We start from the raw sequence: 14,003 nt of genomic DNA, 5'->3' as shown, positions 1-14,003 counted from the left end.
GAGGTGGGACTGTCGAGTTGCAGTGAGGTCGAGCCGGCGAGGGGTTGTCTTGGGGATGAGATTTACCTCCAGGTTGTGCATCATTCCATTCCTTTGCATCTGTGATACTTTTGAGAACAATTTCCTGAGCTGAAAAGGCTCTATTCTCAAAGACCAACTTGTTCCTTGCTTTCCATAAATTCCACATCACCCATGGCCATAATGGAGCATTTAAACCCGTCGGTGGCAGTGGGACATATTGTTTCCCCTGCTTTATGAGTTCGGGGACAGAAGATATGGAGCTTCCAGGTCCTTGTGTTATCGGAATGAGGCTCCAAACTTCCTCTGCAATAGAGCATGATAGAAAGACATGCATGTCATCCTCATACCCGCCACACTTCTTGCAGTTGAATCGTGGAACACCTCTCCTCTCTAAGTTGGAACTGACCGGGATAGCTTTTTTCACAACTCGCCAGATAAAGTCCTTTAATTTGGGGCTAGTGTTGACGTTCCAGATATCCTTCAGCCAGTGGACTGGTTCATTTGCAACCAGCGTAGGTCTGTCCACCACCATTCCCAAACCGTATCCAGTTTTAGTAGAATACTCCCCTGATTTTTCCTTGAGCCAAACCATTGTATCCGGAGACTGTGTTGAACTTGTCTTAATGCGCAGTAAGTCCTCATACTGAGGGATGATTCTTCTTATTTCTTCCAAGTTCCATTTGTTGGTGAGAGGACATAACAGCTCCTTAACCAATAGAGATTGAGTAGCCATATGAGCCGGCCCCATCGGTCGCAGGGGGGTATCAAAGGAGAGCCATGGGTCATCCCAGATTCGAATTGATTCGCCATCACCTACAGCCCAACTCAGCCCTTTCCGCAAGATCTCTCTTCCAGCTAGGATGCTTTTCCAGCCATGGGAGGCTGTTGTCGGTATTGGACAGTCCAGGAAAGATTGGTACCGAGAGTATTTTCCCATCAAAACCTGAGCTAGCAAAGACTGTGGCTCCTTGATTAATCTCCAGCCGATCTTTGCCAGTAAAGCGTCATTAAACGTTTCAATATCCCGGAAGCCGAGTCCTCCCGCGAATTTCGGTAAGGCCATTGTTTCCCAAGAGACCCAGCACATCTTTTTCTTGGCCGGATTCGAGTCCCACCAGAACCGTGTGAGGAGGGACTGAATTTGTCTACACAGAGACACCGGAAGTTTGAAACACGACATGGCATAGCACGGCATTGCCGCAAGGACTGACTTAAGCATCACTTGTTTTCCTGCCCCGGATAGAAACTTTGCAGTCCAGCTGTGTGCTTTTTGCCTGATCCTATCCAGTATAGAGGCAAAAATGTCTCGCTTCTTGCGTCCAAACTGCTCGGGTAAACCGAGCTATTTTCCCACTCCACCTTCCAAGGAAATCTCCATTGTTTCCTTTACTCTTGCACGGATTGGTGCTGGTGTTTTTGCAGAGAAAGTAATGGCCGATTTCCGAGGGTTGATCTTCTGGCCCGAGACAGCTTCGTAGGTCGACAAGATGTTCACTAAGGCAGAGACACACGATGGTTTGGATTGACAAAAGAACATGGTGTCATCGGCAAAGAGGAGGTGATTAATTGCCGGACTACCCCGAGCCACTTTCACCCCCGGTAAAGTTCCATTTGCTTGGCCTTTTGCACACAAAGCTGAGAGGACCTCCGTACACAAGATGAAGACATACGGTGATAATGGATCGCCTTGCCTGAGCCCACGCGAAGGTCGGATGGATCCCTGGGGTGTTCCATTGATCAGGAAAGAATAGGATACCGATTCTATACAGCTCATTATCCAGGAGATCCATCTTGCATCAAACCCGAGCATGCCTAGAACTTCCTTTACAAAGCTCCACTCTATTCTATCGTATGCTTTGCTCATGTCTGTTTTCACAGCCATCGAGCATCGCTTTGTCGCTTCTGAAGTCCGTAGAAAGTGGAGGGTTTCATGTGTGATGAGAACGTTGTCCGCGATAGCTCTACCCGCTACAAAAGCTGATTGTGTGTTGGAGATGAGTAGAGGTAGTAGCATAGGCTTCGTCTTTGCTTAAATAATATGAGTTACTATGTTACCAACATATTGATTGGTAACTTTTTTTTCAATATATAAATTTAATACGTATTATTTTAAAAATATATAATAAAATTAAATATACAGTTAATAAAAATATTCAGAGAAAAATAAATATATTAACTTAAAAATTAACTAAAGATATTCAAATATACACACTCACACACACACATATATATATATATATATAAATCTTCCATATATATAAAATAATTTATGTACATAATAGTTACCAAACAAAATTAACAATTAAAAATATAAAAATAAATCAAGTAGATAGCTATATTTATATTAAAAGATTGAATATATATTGTACTAATTAATAAAACTAAACGTACTAAATTATATGATCATGTGTATTGTAAATTGTTGAATTTGTTAAAAAATAAAAAATAGACGTAGAAAGCCCAAACATTTTTTAGCTCAAGTCTTAATACATGAGAATTTGGTTGATTTAGCATCTGAGTTATCACTTTTATAATCATAACTTAAAATTGCAACACAAAAATATCAATCACAACTCACACACAACTTCAAAAATTCAAAACTAATTCATGATTAGTAAAAATTTTGAGTTATATCAATAACAAGTTATATCATCACAATAATAAGCGGACTTTTGACATTAACAGGTGATGGATCATAAAATCCACTCAGAAATAGGGTTAGGGTTTTCGGTTGATTGTATAGTAAAGAAGCCTTCAACAGGTCTCTTGATCTCCATTCCGCATTGATTATCTTATGTCCTTGCAACGAGGAGTTTCTTCAACTTCGGGTCATATTAAATTGCATTGTGTTTTCGAGATCAGAGATCTCCAATCCTTGTCCATTGAGAAAGATTCTAAGGGTTGGCCACTGATGAAATAAAATATATTATGGTTGTGCCTTTAGAAAGGCTACCTACATACCTTTATGGTTTTTAGGTAATATCTTGTCTACGATCAGACTTACTGGTGAGATAATGATAGCATTCACTATAAGCAGCTCTATCGACGATCTCCTGAATTACGCTATTACTTGAAAATTCGTCATGTTTACACAGACTCAAACCATCACCCCATTCCTCTATATACTTAGTCGATTTTATGGCTGGTGGCTGTTCAACAAACTTATCAGTGGTTGGAACAGCGGTATCTGTCTCCGCAACAGTGTTAGTGTCCGCATCGTTATTAATCTCCATAGCAGTATCCGTCTCCATAGCGGTATCCCTCCCCAGTGGCATCCGTCTCCACAGTGGCATCCATCTCCGCAGTGGCATCATCATTATTTCCACCCTCTATCGTCTCGTTATTTCCCTGCTTATCTTCTACGTACAAAGTTATGGCTTTAGTTCCAATTTCATCCTCCAATGCCTGCAACTCTTTGTAGTTCTTAGCATCCAAACTTTTTACCCAGCCACGAGAGTTTATCTACAGGTTCCGGTTCCACTATTGGTTCCATTCGTTCCAATATTTGTCGTGATCTTCCACTACTCTCTACAACCAAAAGACTTATTCGGTTGTCTTTATCCATGCCCGTTAGGTAAACAAAAAATCCTCATCATCAACAATATTTAAAGGTGTCTCACATCCTACCACCAGTGGCATGTAGCTCAATTCCAATTTTTCCTTGCTTTCATCCAACCCAAGCTTCTTATACATCCTCTCTTCTATCATTGACAAAGTCGTATCCTTTACTGATGTCTTCAGAGTTATACTAAACATCCGGTCTTTGAATTTAAAATGTACGCTGACATGATTTCTCATTGTATCCTGCCAAAAAAAATGAAAAAACTCAACAAATTGAATTCCGTATCAAGTGCGAACCGATCTACGCCCCTACTGCCAATACACTCCCATTCAACCACATAAATGCATTCTGTACCACTTTACTATACTGATTGACCCAGACACGAAACAATGCCGTTGTGCATTATTCCTAAATCGAATTACAATTCAATTACGATGAAAGCTCGAGGCGGAGACCACAACTTACCGGCTTCGACGGAATGCTAGACGTCGGGAAAGGACTAGTCTATGGCGACAGATGGCGTCGCTCCACAATCTTTGGGAAAACGAGAACGAGCTGCGGGGATGGAGCTGTTCGGTTAGCATTCTGACCGATTTATTTCTTTTCTTTTTTCTTTTTTTTTACAAAACCACCCAAAACTAGACCGGTTTCACAAAGAAACCTAACCATAACCATACCTGTTCGGTTAACATTCTGACCGATTTCCTTTCAAATTCTCAATTTTTTTAACTAAGGGCAAATTTGTCAATTCGCATTCGTTTAATGAATCAGGAACATAGGAGATTATGAAGATCCATAGAAGATTTGGCCATCACATCACATGGAGGGGCAGGCGAGCCATTTCTCCTTTTTTCCCTTTATACATTTCAGAAATCTTCCATTACCCTATTTTCTTCCATATTCCTCTTCAATCAAGGTAATCCGTCATTGAGATTGGGCTGCTTCACATTCTAAGTCGTAAGTGGCCTATTTATCATGTTTTAGGTTGTATCGTACCATCTCGTGACTTGCGTGTTTTTACAACCTTAACAGATAAAAGTTATCAACCCGCTCGAAGATGTGATTTTTGTGTCGTTGGTCACTCGATCTACGAAATGATAAAAAATATTTCGTTTAATCAAACACATATTGGTGTTCAAGTTATCATTTCCGACGTTTGGTTAAACTTTCGTAAAATCTTAACATCAACTCCGAATGCGATGAAACAAAGGGGGTGGTATTCAATCCAAGAATTTAATAGAATTTGAAAGAATTCATAAATAATAATTTTTGTAGTAGTTTAAAAGATTTGATGAGGATTTAATGCATTTACATAATTCTCATGTTTACTTTTGTTATGGATTTTAAAGGAATGCACTTAAATTTGATAGAATATCAATTTCTCTAAAATCAATTAAAATTTTGAATCTTTATTATATTGAAAAAATAACAAACATTATTTTAGTTATAAAACTGAAAGAAATATAACAGTTACTACTACTACAAAAGTTCACTGATTGTAGCAATTTTATTGCATAAAACAAAATAAAGGTATATTTTAGTTGTGCTACACTTTGACGATGAAAAATATTTGTGTTATTTCAATTTTGTCACTTTTTGTTTTCATTACTTAAAAAATGAAAAGAAGCTTGACTAATTGTATTTCTCGATACAAGAAACATGAAACGTGACTAATACCATCTCGTTCACGTTAAGGTGGTCGTTGAGTTACCCAGGTCCGTTGAATAGCCATCTCGTCAATTATAATACCATACTTGTAAGAAGAATGGAGATGAGGATTACGAACATCACAAAATTTCAGACTTACGATGCCAAATCTCCTCATAAGAGGAAGGAATTGGTTCTTCACATTTTTACATTACATTTTCCATTAAATTCTTTCCAAATAACATTACTACAAAATCTATCAAATATTGAATAACATTAGAATTTAAAAGAATTAGAAAATTAATTACAAATCTTTAAACCAATAACACAAGATTTTGAAAGAATTGATGAAATTCTTAATTGAATAACAGTAGAATTTAATGGAAACTATAATTCTTTCAAATTCCATCAAATTTCTAGATCCAATATTGGACAAAATTCAAAAGAAAACAATATGAACAAAGGAGTGGGAGATGAGGAAGAGTGAGATATGGGCGATGAGGAGAGAGAGAGGTCACGGGCGATGAGGAGTGGGTTAAGTAATATCCAGGTTTTTCTGGTCATTTGATAGATTTTGATTATAATATTGGACTTGAAATTAAACAAATAAGCCACCAAGATCGCAATCCTTCCGGAAGAAACGAAGTCCTTATGGAGCAAAAGGATAATAAAGGTAGAGACTGATAGAAAAATAGAAGAGATGGCCTTAAAATCAAGCAAGAAACGTAAAGAGTTTAGATATCTACATCATTGATGTAGAATCTCACTCAGAAGTAGAATCTAACAGTTTAAGCCTTATGAATCTTTTGGCTGCTCTGATCTGAAAGAATCTGTTTTGTCTTTTCCAGAACTCCAAAGAAAATTGAACCTCCAATACCTATCCACAAAACCCTCGGGCCCATTCCCTGTATAATACATAGTTTCAGACATGTCAGCAAGTTTGCACAAACATGCGCAAAAGTTTCCATCATAACGCCTACTAAATGTGTGTACAGAAATGAATTCACCTTCCACAAAGCTGATGACCCTTCTTCTCTCAATATCGTCTTAACGCAATCCGAGACCCCTTTATACTGATTCCCTGCGCCCTGCCAAATGTCAAAACGAAAAGCGTTGGTACTGTAGTACTGGAGCTTCTTATTCTCCATCCAAGAAAAACATGTTCTTCTTTCAGTATTGTGTGTGTTCATTCGTTCTGACATACCTGAACCATTAGTCTGGTTTTGATTACGTCTAGAGGAGTGGTCAAAATCCCAGTAACAGCACCAGCAACTGCACCAAGCATTGCGTTCTCTGGATCATTTAAATCTCTTCTCGCCTGTTCTAAACATATCGATATCTTAACGGTCATAAACCAGCAGAAGTCATAAACCAGCAGAAGCGGATGTGTTTTTTCTTTCACTTATGAATGTAGCAACAAAAGCTTACAGCTAATTTGTATCCAATCCGTAACTGCTCATATACACAAAACTGAAGAGCGTCAAAAGGCAAATCTCGCAGCAAGAAAGATCCGAATCCCTGCATGTTTGGACAAGTAAGATGGAGATTTTATTGTTTGTTTAGCTTACACGATGTTATTAATTCAACTACAAACTCAAGTAGTGCTGCTGAAAAGCAAACAGTCAGGAAAGAACATAGATACCGCATACATGCCTCCAAATCCTTCTTTGGCTATAATAAGTCGAACAGCATCAGGGGCCGAAGCAAATTGTCCAGTTTGCATCCGCTGTTTAACAACCTGTTGAAGTTTCCATTAGAAGATATACAGAAAGCATATAAAACCAATACAGAATAATAAAAAGAAACAAGAAAAGTAAAGAAGATTACTTCGGTTGGTACACGAACAATAGATGAAACAGCACCTCCTAAAGCACCTGCAGCCTGATTCAACTCGCTAAGACATATATATCTCGTTTCAACAGAACATACTATATTCTAAGGGACTCTGTCTCAGATCAGTAAGTTTTAAAACTACATGTACAAAGCCTGAGAAGACATCCATCTTTATTTTTCTCAATAAATACTAAGAGAAACTTTTTAGCTAAAAATATCGGTCAGAGAGACTAATATTGATGCGTTACTGTAGGAATCTCTTAAGTTTGTACATACCAAATGTGCAACCGCGCTAAAATTTTCAGGTAGAACCTTGAGCAGCTTCTGTTTGGTAGGTTCATATACACCGAAAAATAAGGCAGAAGCACTACACATGACGAAAAGAAAAAACATTATTTGATCTGAAACAAGAGTCACAAAGCAGTTCAAACGTACTTGATCATTTATTTTTCTTCTTTCTTTCTGACTAAAATACTTACGGTAAGACACCAGCAAGGTTGCCACCCAGACCAGAGTATAACCCTTTCCATATAATCTTCCCTCCATCTCGAGCTACCTACCCATGTCAAAAAAAAAATAGAGATAGTAACTGAAAAGTCAAACACTGGCTTCTCCACGAAAGATTATGAAAACATCTGGGCCATGGTGGTACTCTCCCTGAAACTAGACTACTGTGAAAAGGAGGAGAAACATACCTGCACTCGAGTTTTGATAGTATCAATTGGGTATAGAGCAGCTTCTACCACAAGACCAGCTAATCCTCCTGCTATTAGACTCTCTACAAAACAACATTTGATCAGATTAAATTGGTATTTTTATAAACACTCTCATTAAGATTTTTGGGGTTTTGCAACCATACCATAAAGAAGACGCAAGAAATGGCATGGATCATCATCTTGTTTAACACAGATTGTGCCACAACCATTGATCTGCTTCTTGATAGGATTTTTAATATTCTTGAATGCCAATGCATCTTCAAGTAACATATACATATGACCAATCAATTAAAAATGTATAGGTTGCAGTTAAAATTGATTTTCTTTAGAGACATGGGACGAGTTTGATCAAACCACTTTTAGTAACTTACAGAAGAAGAAGAAGAGTAATCTTTGATTTTTTTTTTTTGTATGCACTGGTTAATCAAATTTCAATTCAAAGTATAAACATTTATGTGTCAAGATTCCACCATTCTAACACTAAAATCTAAAATACAGAGAGCGACCAAAGTATGGGAGATCCGATTGAAGTAGAAGGTGGAAATTTTTTACCAGGCGAAGCAGTCTGAGATCCATCTCTGCTACTAGAAGCAATCCCACGATCCATCTAATTACAAGAAATTAAAAAAAAAAAAGCTGAAGAAGAATACCGCAAAAATTTACTCGAGCGAGCTAGAGCAATACAACAGAAGGCAGACAGTGGCAGTCTCAAAGAGGGATCTTCTCATAAAGTGGAAATTTATTATTCAAACCGAGCCAACCGGTCGAACCGGTCTAACTAATTTTTTATGTTTTAATAAACAAACACCTTTAAATTTGTCTCCATAAAGCTCAGATAGAATCGAATGTGTGCGAGTGCGTTGCTTCTGAGTTCTGACAAAGACATATATCTCCAACAAAGGCAGCAAGAAAATAAAAGAAATCTTCTCATCGTTTTTATCACATGCCTGCCTGCCCACACTTCTATTGTCCTTGAGTTTAGTTAGTCTTCAAAGAGAGTTTCTCTTGGTTTTCTTCTCCAATAATAATATTTCCAGGGTTATCCTCATATCTGCAATCTTCTTGGTAAAGATTCATCTTCCCATTTCTTTTCTTCTCTTCTTTGAGGTCGATTCTGAAATTCATCATGCACATGCACTGGATCAGAGAAACTTGTCTTTCTTTGAATCCTGGCCTCAGATTTGCTATCCATTCCACCTTTTGATAAAATATACTTACTTCAGACCTGTTATTTTATTTTTATCTTTTGCTCTTTTTGTTCTGCTATAAATTCAGTATTATGTTTATTACACTGTTGAGGAACATCATGTTGATCACGGTTTGACTTTAAAAAAATAAACAGAGCCGCGTGGACTTTTTTGGAAGTCTAGGTATGGATGATTTGGCCAGAGATTGAGTTTTGTATAATTACTTTTTAATCCTTTTAATATTTAGGGTTTTTAGCTTTAATTAAGACAATGAGCCTCAAATTTCGGCTGAAAACAAAATAAAATTCTGCAGCATTTCATTTGTATTCTGGATCATTTCAACTTCAACCTGTCGTCAAAATCAAAGCTGTCTCTCTCTCTCTCGATCTTTTTTTGTTTTTGTTCTTAATCTGTAAATTTCAAAATGTTTCGTAAAGCAGAGAGCTTTTGTCGTAGCTTCTTCCAGACATCACAGAACTTGCGGAGAGATAGAAAAGAAGTAATGGGAATAGGAGTGTTGGGTTTGATACCAGTTTCATCACCAGACAGTCTAAAGAAAGTACTTCAAACACTCTCGGGGAAATGGGGAGACGTAGTGGAAGATCTCGAGAGGATTCAGGTGAAACCCATGAAAGGTGCAATGACTAACCAAGTTTTCATGGTGAACTGGCCCACTAAGGATAACCATTTTCACCACAGGAAGCTTCTTGTTCGAGTTTATGGCGACGGAGTTGATCTCTTCTTCGACAGGAAAGACGAGATTCGTACGTTCGAGATTGTCTCTCGGTACGGCCACGGTCCTAGACTCCTTGGTCGGTTTGCTGGCGGTCGGATCGAGGAGTTTATCCATGCCCGGGTATGTAATGTTCCTCTTTTCTTTTTTTCCATTTTTCTTGCGCAATAACCCTTTGATTGTAATTCTTCTTGGATATTGGGTCAATGTCGAACCGGGAAATACCAATTGAGTTATACCCGGTTTAGCTGTGTGCTGACTGAGATGCTGATGATGGTCATTTTTATGACTTTTGAACAGACTTTATCGACCGTTGATCTACGTGATCCGCAACTATCTGCTCTCATTGCAGCTAGACTAAGAGAATTTCATGGTATAAAGGTTCCTGGTGATGGAAATGTGCTCCTTTGGGATAGGATGAGGTAACTAATCTTTGTGATTCTCCGTATTAATTACGTGGTCAAATCAATAACATAAAACATATTGACAGGAATTGGCTTGGACAAGCCAAGAGTCTGTGTACACCTGAAGATTCAGCAGAGTTTGGTCTAGACAACATTGAATCTGAGATCAACTTGCTGGAACATGAGCTGCTATATGAGTATAAGCAGCAGGAGATTGGGTTTTGTCACAATGATTTGCAGTATGGTAACATCATGATTGATGAAGACACCAATTCCATTACTATAATTGTAAGTTTCTCATTACACTTACAAAATATCATCATCACGCATGAACTAACCTGATTTTTCTATAACAGGACTACGAGTATGAAAGTTCAGGGACTACCAAATATAAGAACTAAAACACAAGATACCAAGAACACTTTCTTGTATATTAGAAATCTGTTAAACAATCTTCCTAGATCTGTTTAATCCGAATTACTCTCAGTCACACACGACTAGAGACGGACCAATTCCTAATCTGTCAAAACAGAAAGCACAAGATACACCCACGAGTACTTGTCTTTCTTAAGCTCTCAAGAACAAACCTCTTGCTCTAGCTTTTCAATCAAAAACGGCTAACCTTAATCTACACAAAGTAATCAGGTTAAATAGCCTTAACACAATACCCTAGTCGCCTAAATATTGTGATAAGCCCAAATCTTCCAAATCTTCTTTGCTTCACGCCAAAGTAAGATCTTGGAACCAATGAGACATTGACACGTCATCATCTCATAACCGACTTGTAACAGCAAGTCACACTTCCTATATTGTGCATAACACATCCTCTGTTTCTCATTCCGACAAGCTCCTTTTTCTTGAGCTTACATTCTCCCCCTTTTTATCTGAATGTGACAACCTATGCAACCTGCAATGTAAACATCCAAGCAGCACACATATCCAAGACAAAGAAACTACTCAACCAGTGATCATCAACTGAAAACACAATCCTTTAAATAAATTGCACATTGAAATGATAAAAGCACAGTCGAAGCACACAGTCTGAGTCTTAATTAGTACAAGCTGAATTAAAGCATAAAATGTCATTAAGCACTAAGACATGATCATCCTACGCGTCTTCCTCATCTTCATCCTGCTCATCGTTTTCTTCAAACCCTGGATGAGGAACATGCTGCTCATAGTCTCCCCCTGCATAGGTGCACATTTAGAAAAAAAACATTCGTTAGACATAGAGTAGAAAAATCTACAAAACACGGTGCATCTCCCTTACTCCTCAGGCGAACTCTAATGGCTTTGAGTCCCGTAATAGCGCGATTGATGTCATCCTCAAGGCTAGCAGCACTAGAGTCTGCTCCAGACCCACGACCAGCCTTAACATCCTTGACAACAAGCTTCGGTGTTCCAGTGAACTCATCATGAAGCAAGTCAGGAGTTATAGTTCTCTGAAAATGGATGACCTGCTGAATCAGGTTAGGGAACATGATACACCGAGTCTTCTCTGTCTGAGTGTTCGCTGCCATTGCTACTATCTGATCATAGACAAGTTTCCCGAAGTCAAATCCATCATGATGATGAAGCATGTAGACGAACCTGAGTCGCCTTTGGTTCATTGAAGTGTAGTTCCTGGTGGGAATCCAATTCGAGCAGACGAGCTTATACAGAACCTGATTCGTAGCTGTGAGATACTTTGAACTCATGTTCTCACCTCGTCTGATTCGCCCATCTGTGACAAAACCACAAACTTCATCAAGGCGTTCATCCATCCAATTAGGATCTTCTTCAAACCCCGGAATGCAATACATCGAGTTAATCAGACTCGGAGAGAAATCAACAAGCGATCCTCGAACATACACCGCTACACCATCGTCTCGTTCCTCGGCTTCCGGAAGATTTGCAAGGAACTCCCGGATTACATTGGGCTGATAAGGATCGAGATCAGTGAGGGTATGAATCAGGCCTGCCCCGATCACAATTTTTCTGACATCCGAGAGATTCTCGTCCGTGAGAGAGATAGATTGCTGAGGAATGAAATTCCTCCCTCGGAGCTCTCTGAAACGCTCAGTCGCCTCTATTGAGAAGAACCGTTCAGTCATTGGCCTCCTTGAAGGTCGCATGAGCTCTGGATAGAACTGAGCCTTAGTTTGATACACACTCCGACTCTCCTCAAATCTCTGTTCTTTGGAGCGATTCGGAGGAGTGTCTTCTGCCATCGGAGCTTCGGCGGAGTGATCGTCTGGTGATTCCCAATCCGAGAGAGACTCGACTTCAGAAGCGATGTTTGGGGGTAGAGGGGCAGTGTCACCAGCTGAGACGCGACGGCGGCTCCGCTTGCCTGAGGACGACCCAGAGGAGAGGTCGAGCGGGTTCATCGGAGTAGACTCGACATTCTTCAGTTTCATGAGCCGCGAGCTTCTCCTTGTGGGTTGCATGTTGCTGGTGAGAGAGATCGAGTGCGCCGGCGAGAGAGAGAGAGGATGTAACACTTGAATACAGCTGCATCATACCATCCTCTAAAATAACCCTAATCACACTCACAAGGCCCGTTAGAGACAAAAACACTAGGCCCAAGACATGAAACCCATGATTTGAAAGACTAGCAGTAGACACAGCCATAATTTTAAAAGAAACTAACACCACAGTATGTGAGACAGAGAAATGATGAGATTGAAATTCATGTCCTTGCCAGCAATGCAGCTCACAAAAGGAACAGCAACTAAAGCACCTCGCCAGAAGACATACTCCAGAATGTCTTTTAGCGTCCAGAGGAGAGAGACAGAGGTTGCTTCCCACTTGTACTCAGCCACCAAAAAGTTTTTTGATAAAGAATCAGTGAGACCAACCCACATCTGTAGCTGTTTCTCAGCCGAGTAGCTGTCACAGACATGATTCTATCATGCAGCTTACTCACACCTGAACTCCTGCAGCATAGTCATTTGTATGGTCTGGAAACACAGTGCAGACATCTTGTATGTCTGTCTCTCCAACTCGACAGTTATGATAACCTTGATCTGTAGCTATTTCTCAGCCGAGTAGCTGTCACAGATACCCACTTGTTATTATTTATTTTTTTTTTTTTTGTTTACCAATCAGAGTTGACATCAACCCTGCCCCATCCAGACAGTGATCGAGAATAGAGTCTGAAGGTTGTGTCCTCCAGCTCCATTACGAGTGTCCATCATTCAGGGTCTTTTGTTTTTTTTTTTTTCTTTTCTTTTCTGTTTAATGACTCAGGGCACTCTTCTTACCCAAATTTTACTCAGTCTCTGCTGTGTTTCCTCATTCAATCCAGACAGTGATCAATGCTCAGATCGAAAATGTTGCAGCATCTTGATCCAAGATGAGTGTCTTTCACCAGTGAATCAAATGACTTAACTGTTAAGGAGACAGGTGAAACAAGCTGTACAATCGAACTTGTTGACTCAGGGTTTTGTGGTTGTGGTGGCACATTGACAAGCAGTAACACATATATACAACTGCCATGCTCTCCTCTTCTGACATGACTTATTCAGAGATTCACAATTCCTAAAGCCTTCCGAAGGCCTAGGAACGTGTTGTAGTCCAGAGGTTTGGTGAATAGATCAACCAATTGCCTTTCAGTAGATACATGCTCCAAAATCACGATTTTCATCTCAACTAACTCTCTCACAAAATGATGACGAATGTCAACATGTTTGGTGCGTGAATGTTGAACCGGATTTTTAGACAGGTTTATGGCACTCATATTATCACAGTGAACAAGCATAGGGTCAGAGATGATACCATAATCAACTAGCATTTGGCGCATCCAAAGTAACTGAGTGCAACAGCTTCCTAGAGCAATATACTCAGCTTCAGCAGTAGAGAGAGAGACGCAGTTTTGTTTCTTGCTATGCCACGCCACCAAGTTGTTACCAAGAAAGA

General features: G+C 39.4%; 3 protein-coding genes across 6 annotated transcripts; 1 reads left to right on the top strand and 2 right to left on the bottom strand.

Moving 5' to 3' along the window:
- Positions 1–5,810: 5,810 nt before the first annotated feature.
- On the bottom strand, positions 5,811–8,500 carry LOC111198734 (probable S-adenosylmethionine carrier 2, chloroplastic). The gene is made up of 11 exons (XM_048738995.1): positions 8,332–8,500; positions 7,923–8,036; positions 7,759–7,841; positions 7,543–7,619; positions 7,340–7,430; positions 7,058–7,111; positions 6,873–6,968; positions 6,659–6,748; positions 6,435–6,548; positions 6,238–6,318; positions 5,811–6,135 (listed from the first exon to the last, which is right to left on the bottom strand). The coding sequence occupies exons 1-11, from the start codon at positions 8,384–8,386 to the stop codon at positions 6,019–6,021; spliced, it is 972 nt and encodes a 323-aa protein (XP_048594952.1). The 5' UTR covers positions 8,387–8,500; the 3' UTR covers positions 5,811–6,018.
- Positions 8,501–8,600: 100 nt separating this feature from the next.
- On the top strand, positions 8,601–10,615 carry LOC106421031 (probable choline kinase 3). Of its 4 annotated transcripts, none has more exons than XM_013861877.3 (5): positions 8,601–8,844; positions 9,404–9,822; positions 10,000–10,121; positions 10,190–10,391; positions 10,460–10,615. In XM_013861877.3, the coding sequence occupies exons 2-5, from the start codon at positions 9,469–9,471 to the stop codon at positions 10,502–10,504; spliced, it is 723 nt and encodes a 240-aa protein (XP_013717331.1). In that variant the 5' UTR covers positions 8,601–8,844; positions 9,404–9,468; the 3' UTR covers positions 10,505–10,615. The 4 variants fall into 4 exon arrangements, with proteins under 4 accessions (XP_013717331.1, XP_013717330.1, XP_022543559.1 ...); XM_013861876.3 differs by having other exon boundaries at positions 8,608–8,844; positions 9,407–9,822; XM_022687838.2 differs by having other exon boundaries at positions 8,614–9,149; positions 9,407–9,822.
- Positions 10,616–11,211: 596 nt separating this feature from the next.
- LOC111199046 lies at positions 11,212–13,266 on the bottom strand. Its single transcript, XM_022688492.2, has 4 exons — positions 13,187–13,266; positions 12,738–12,974; positions 11,374–12,596; positions 11,212–11,291 (listed from the first exon to the last, which is right to left on the bottom strand). The coding sequence occupies exons 1-4, from the start codon at positions 13,264–13,266 to the stop codon at positions 11,212–11,214; spliced, it is 1,620 nt and encodes a 539-aa protein (XP_022544213.2).
- Positions 13,267–14,003: the final 737 nt, after the last annotated feature.

This window comes from Brassica napus, chromosome A9, assembly GCF_020379485.1.
Source record: "Brassica napus cultivar Da-Ae chromosome A9, Da-Ae, whole genome shotgun sequence".
In the NCBI taxonomy this organism is placed as follows: domain Eukaryota; kingdom Viridiplantae; phylum Streptophyta; class Magnoliopsida; order Brassicales; family Brassicaceae; genus Brassica; species Brassica napus.
This window is presented reverse-complemented; position numbering and strand designations above follow the sequence as displayed.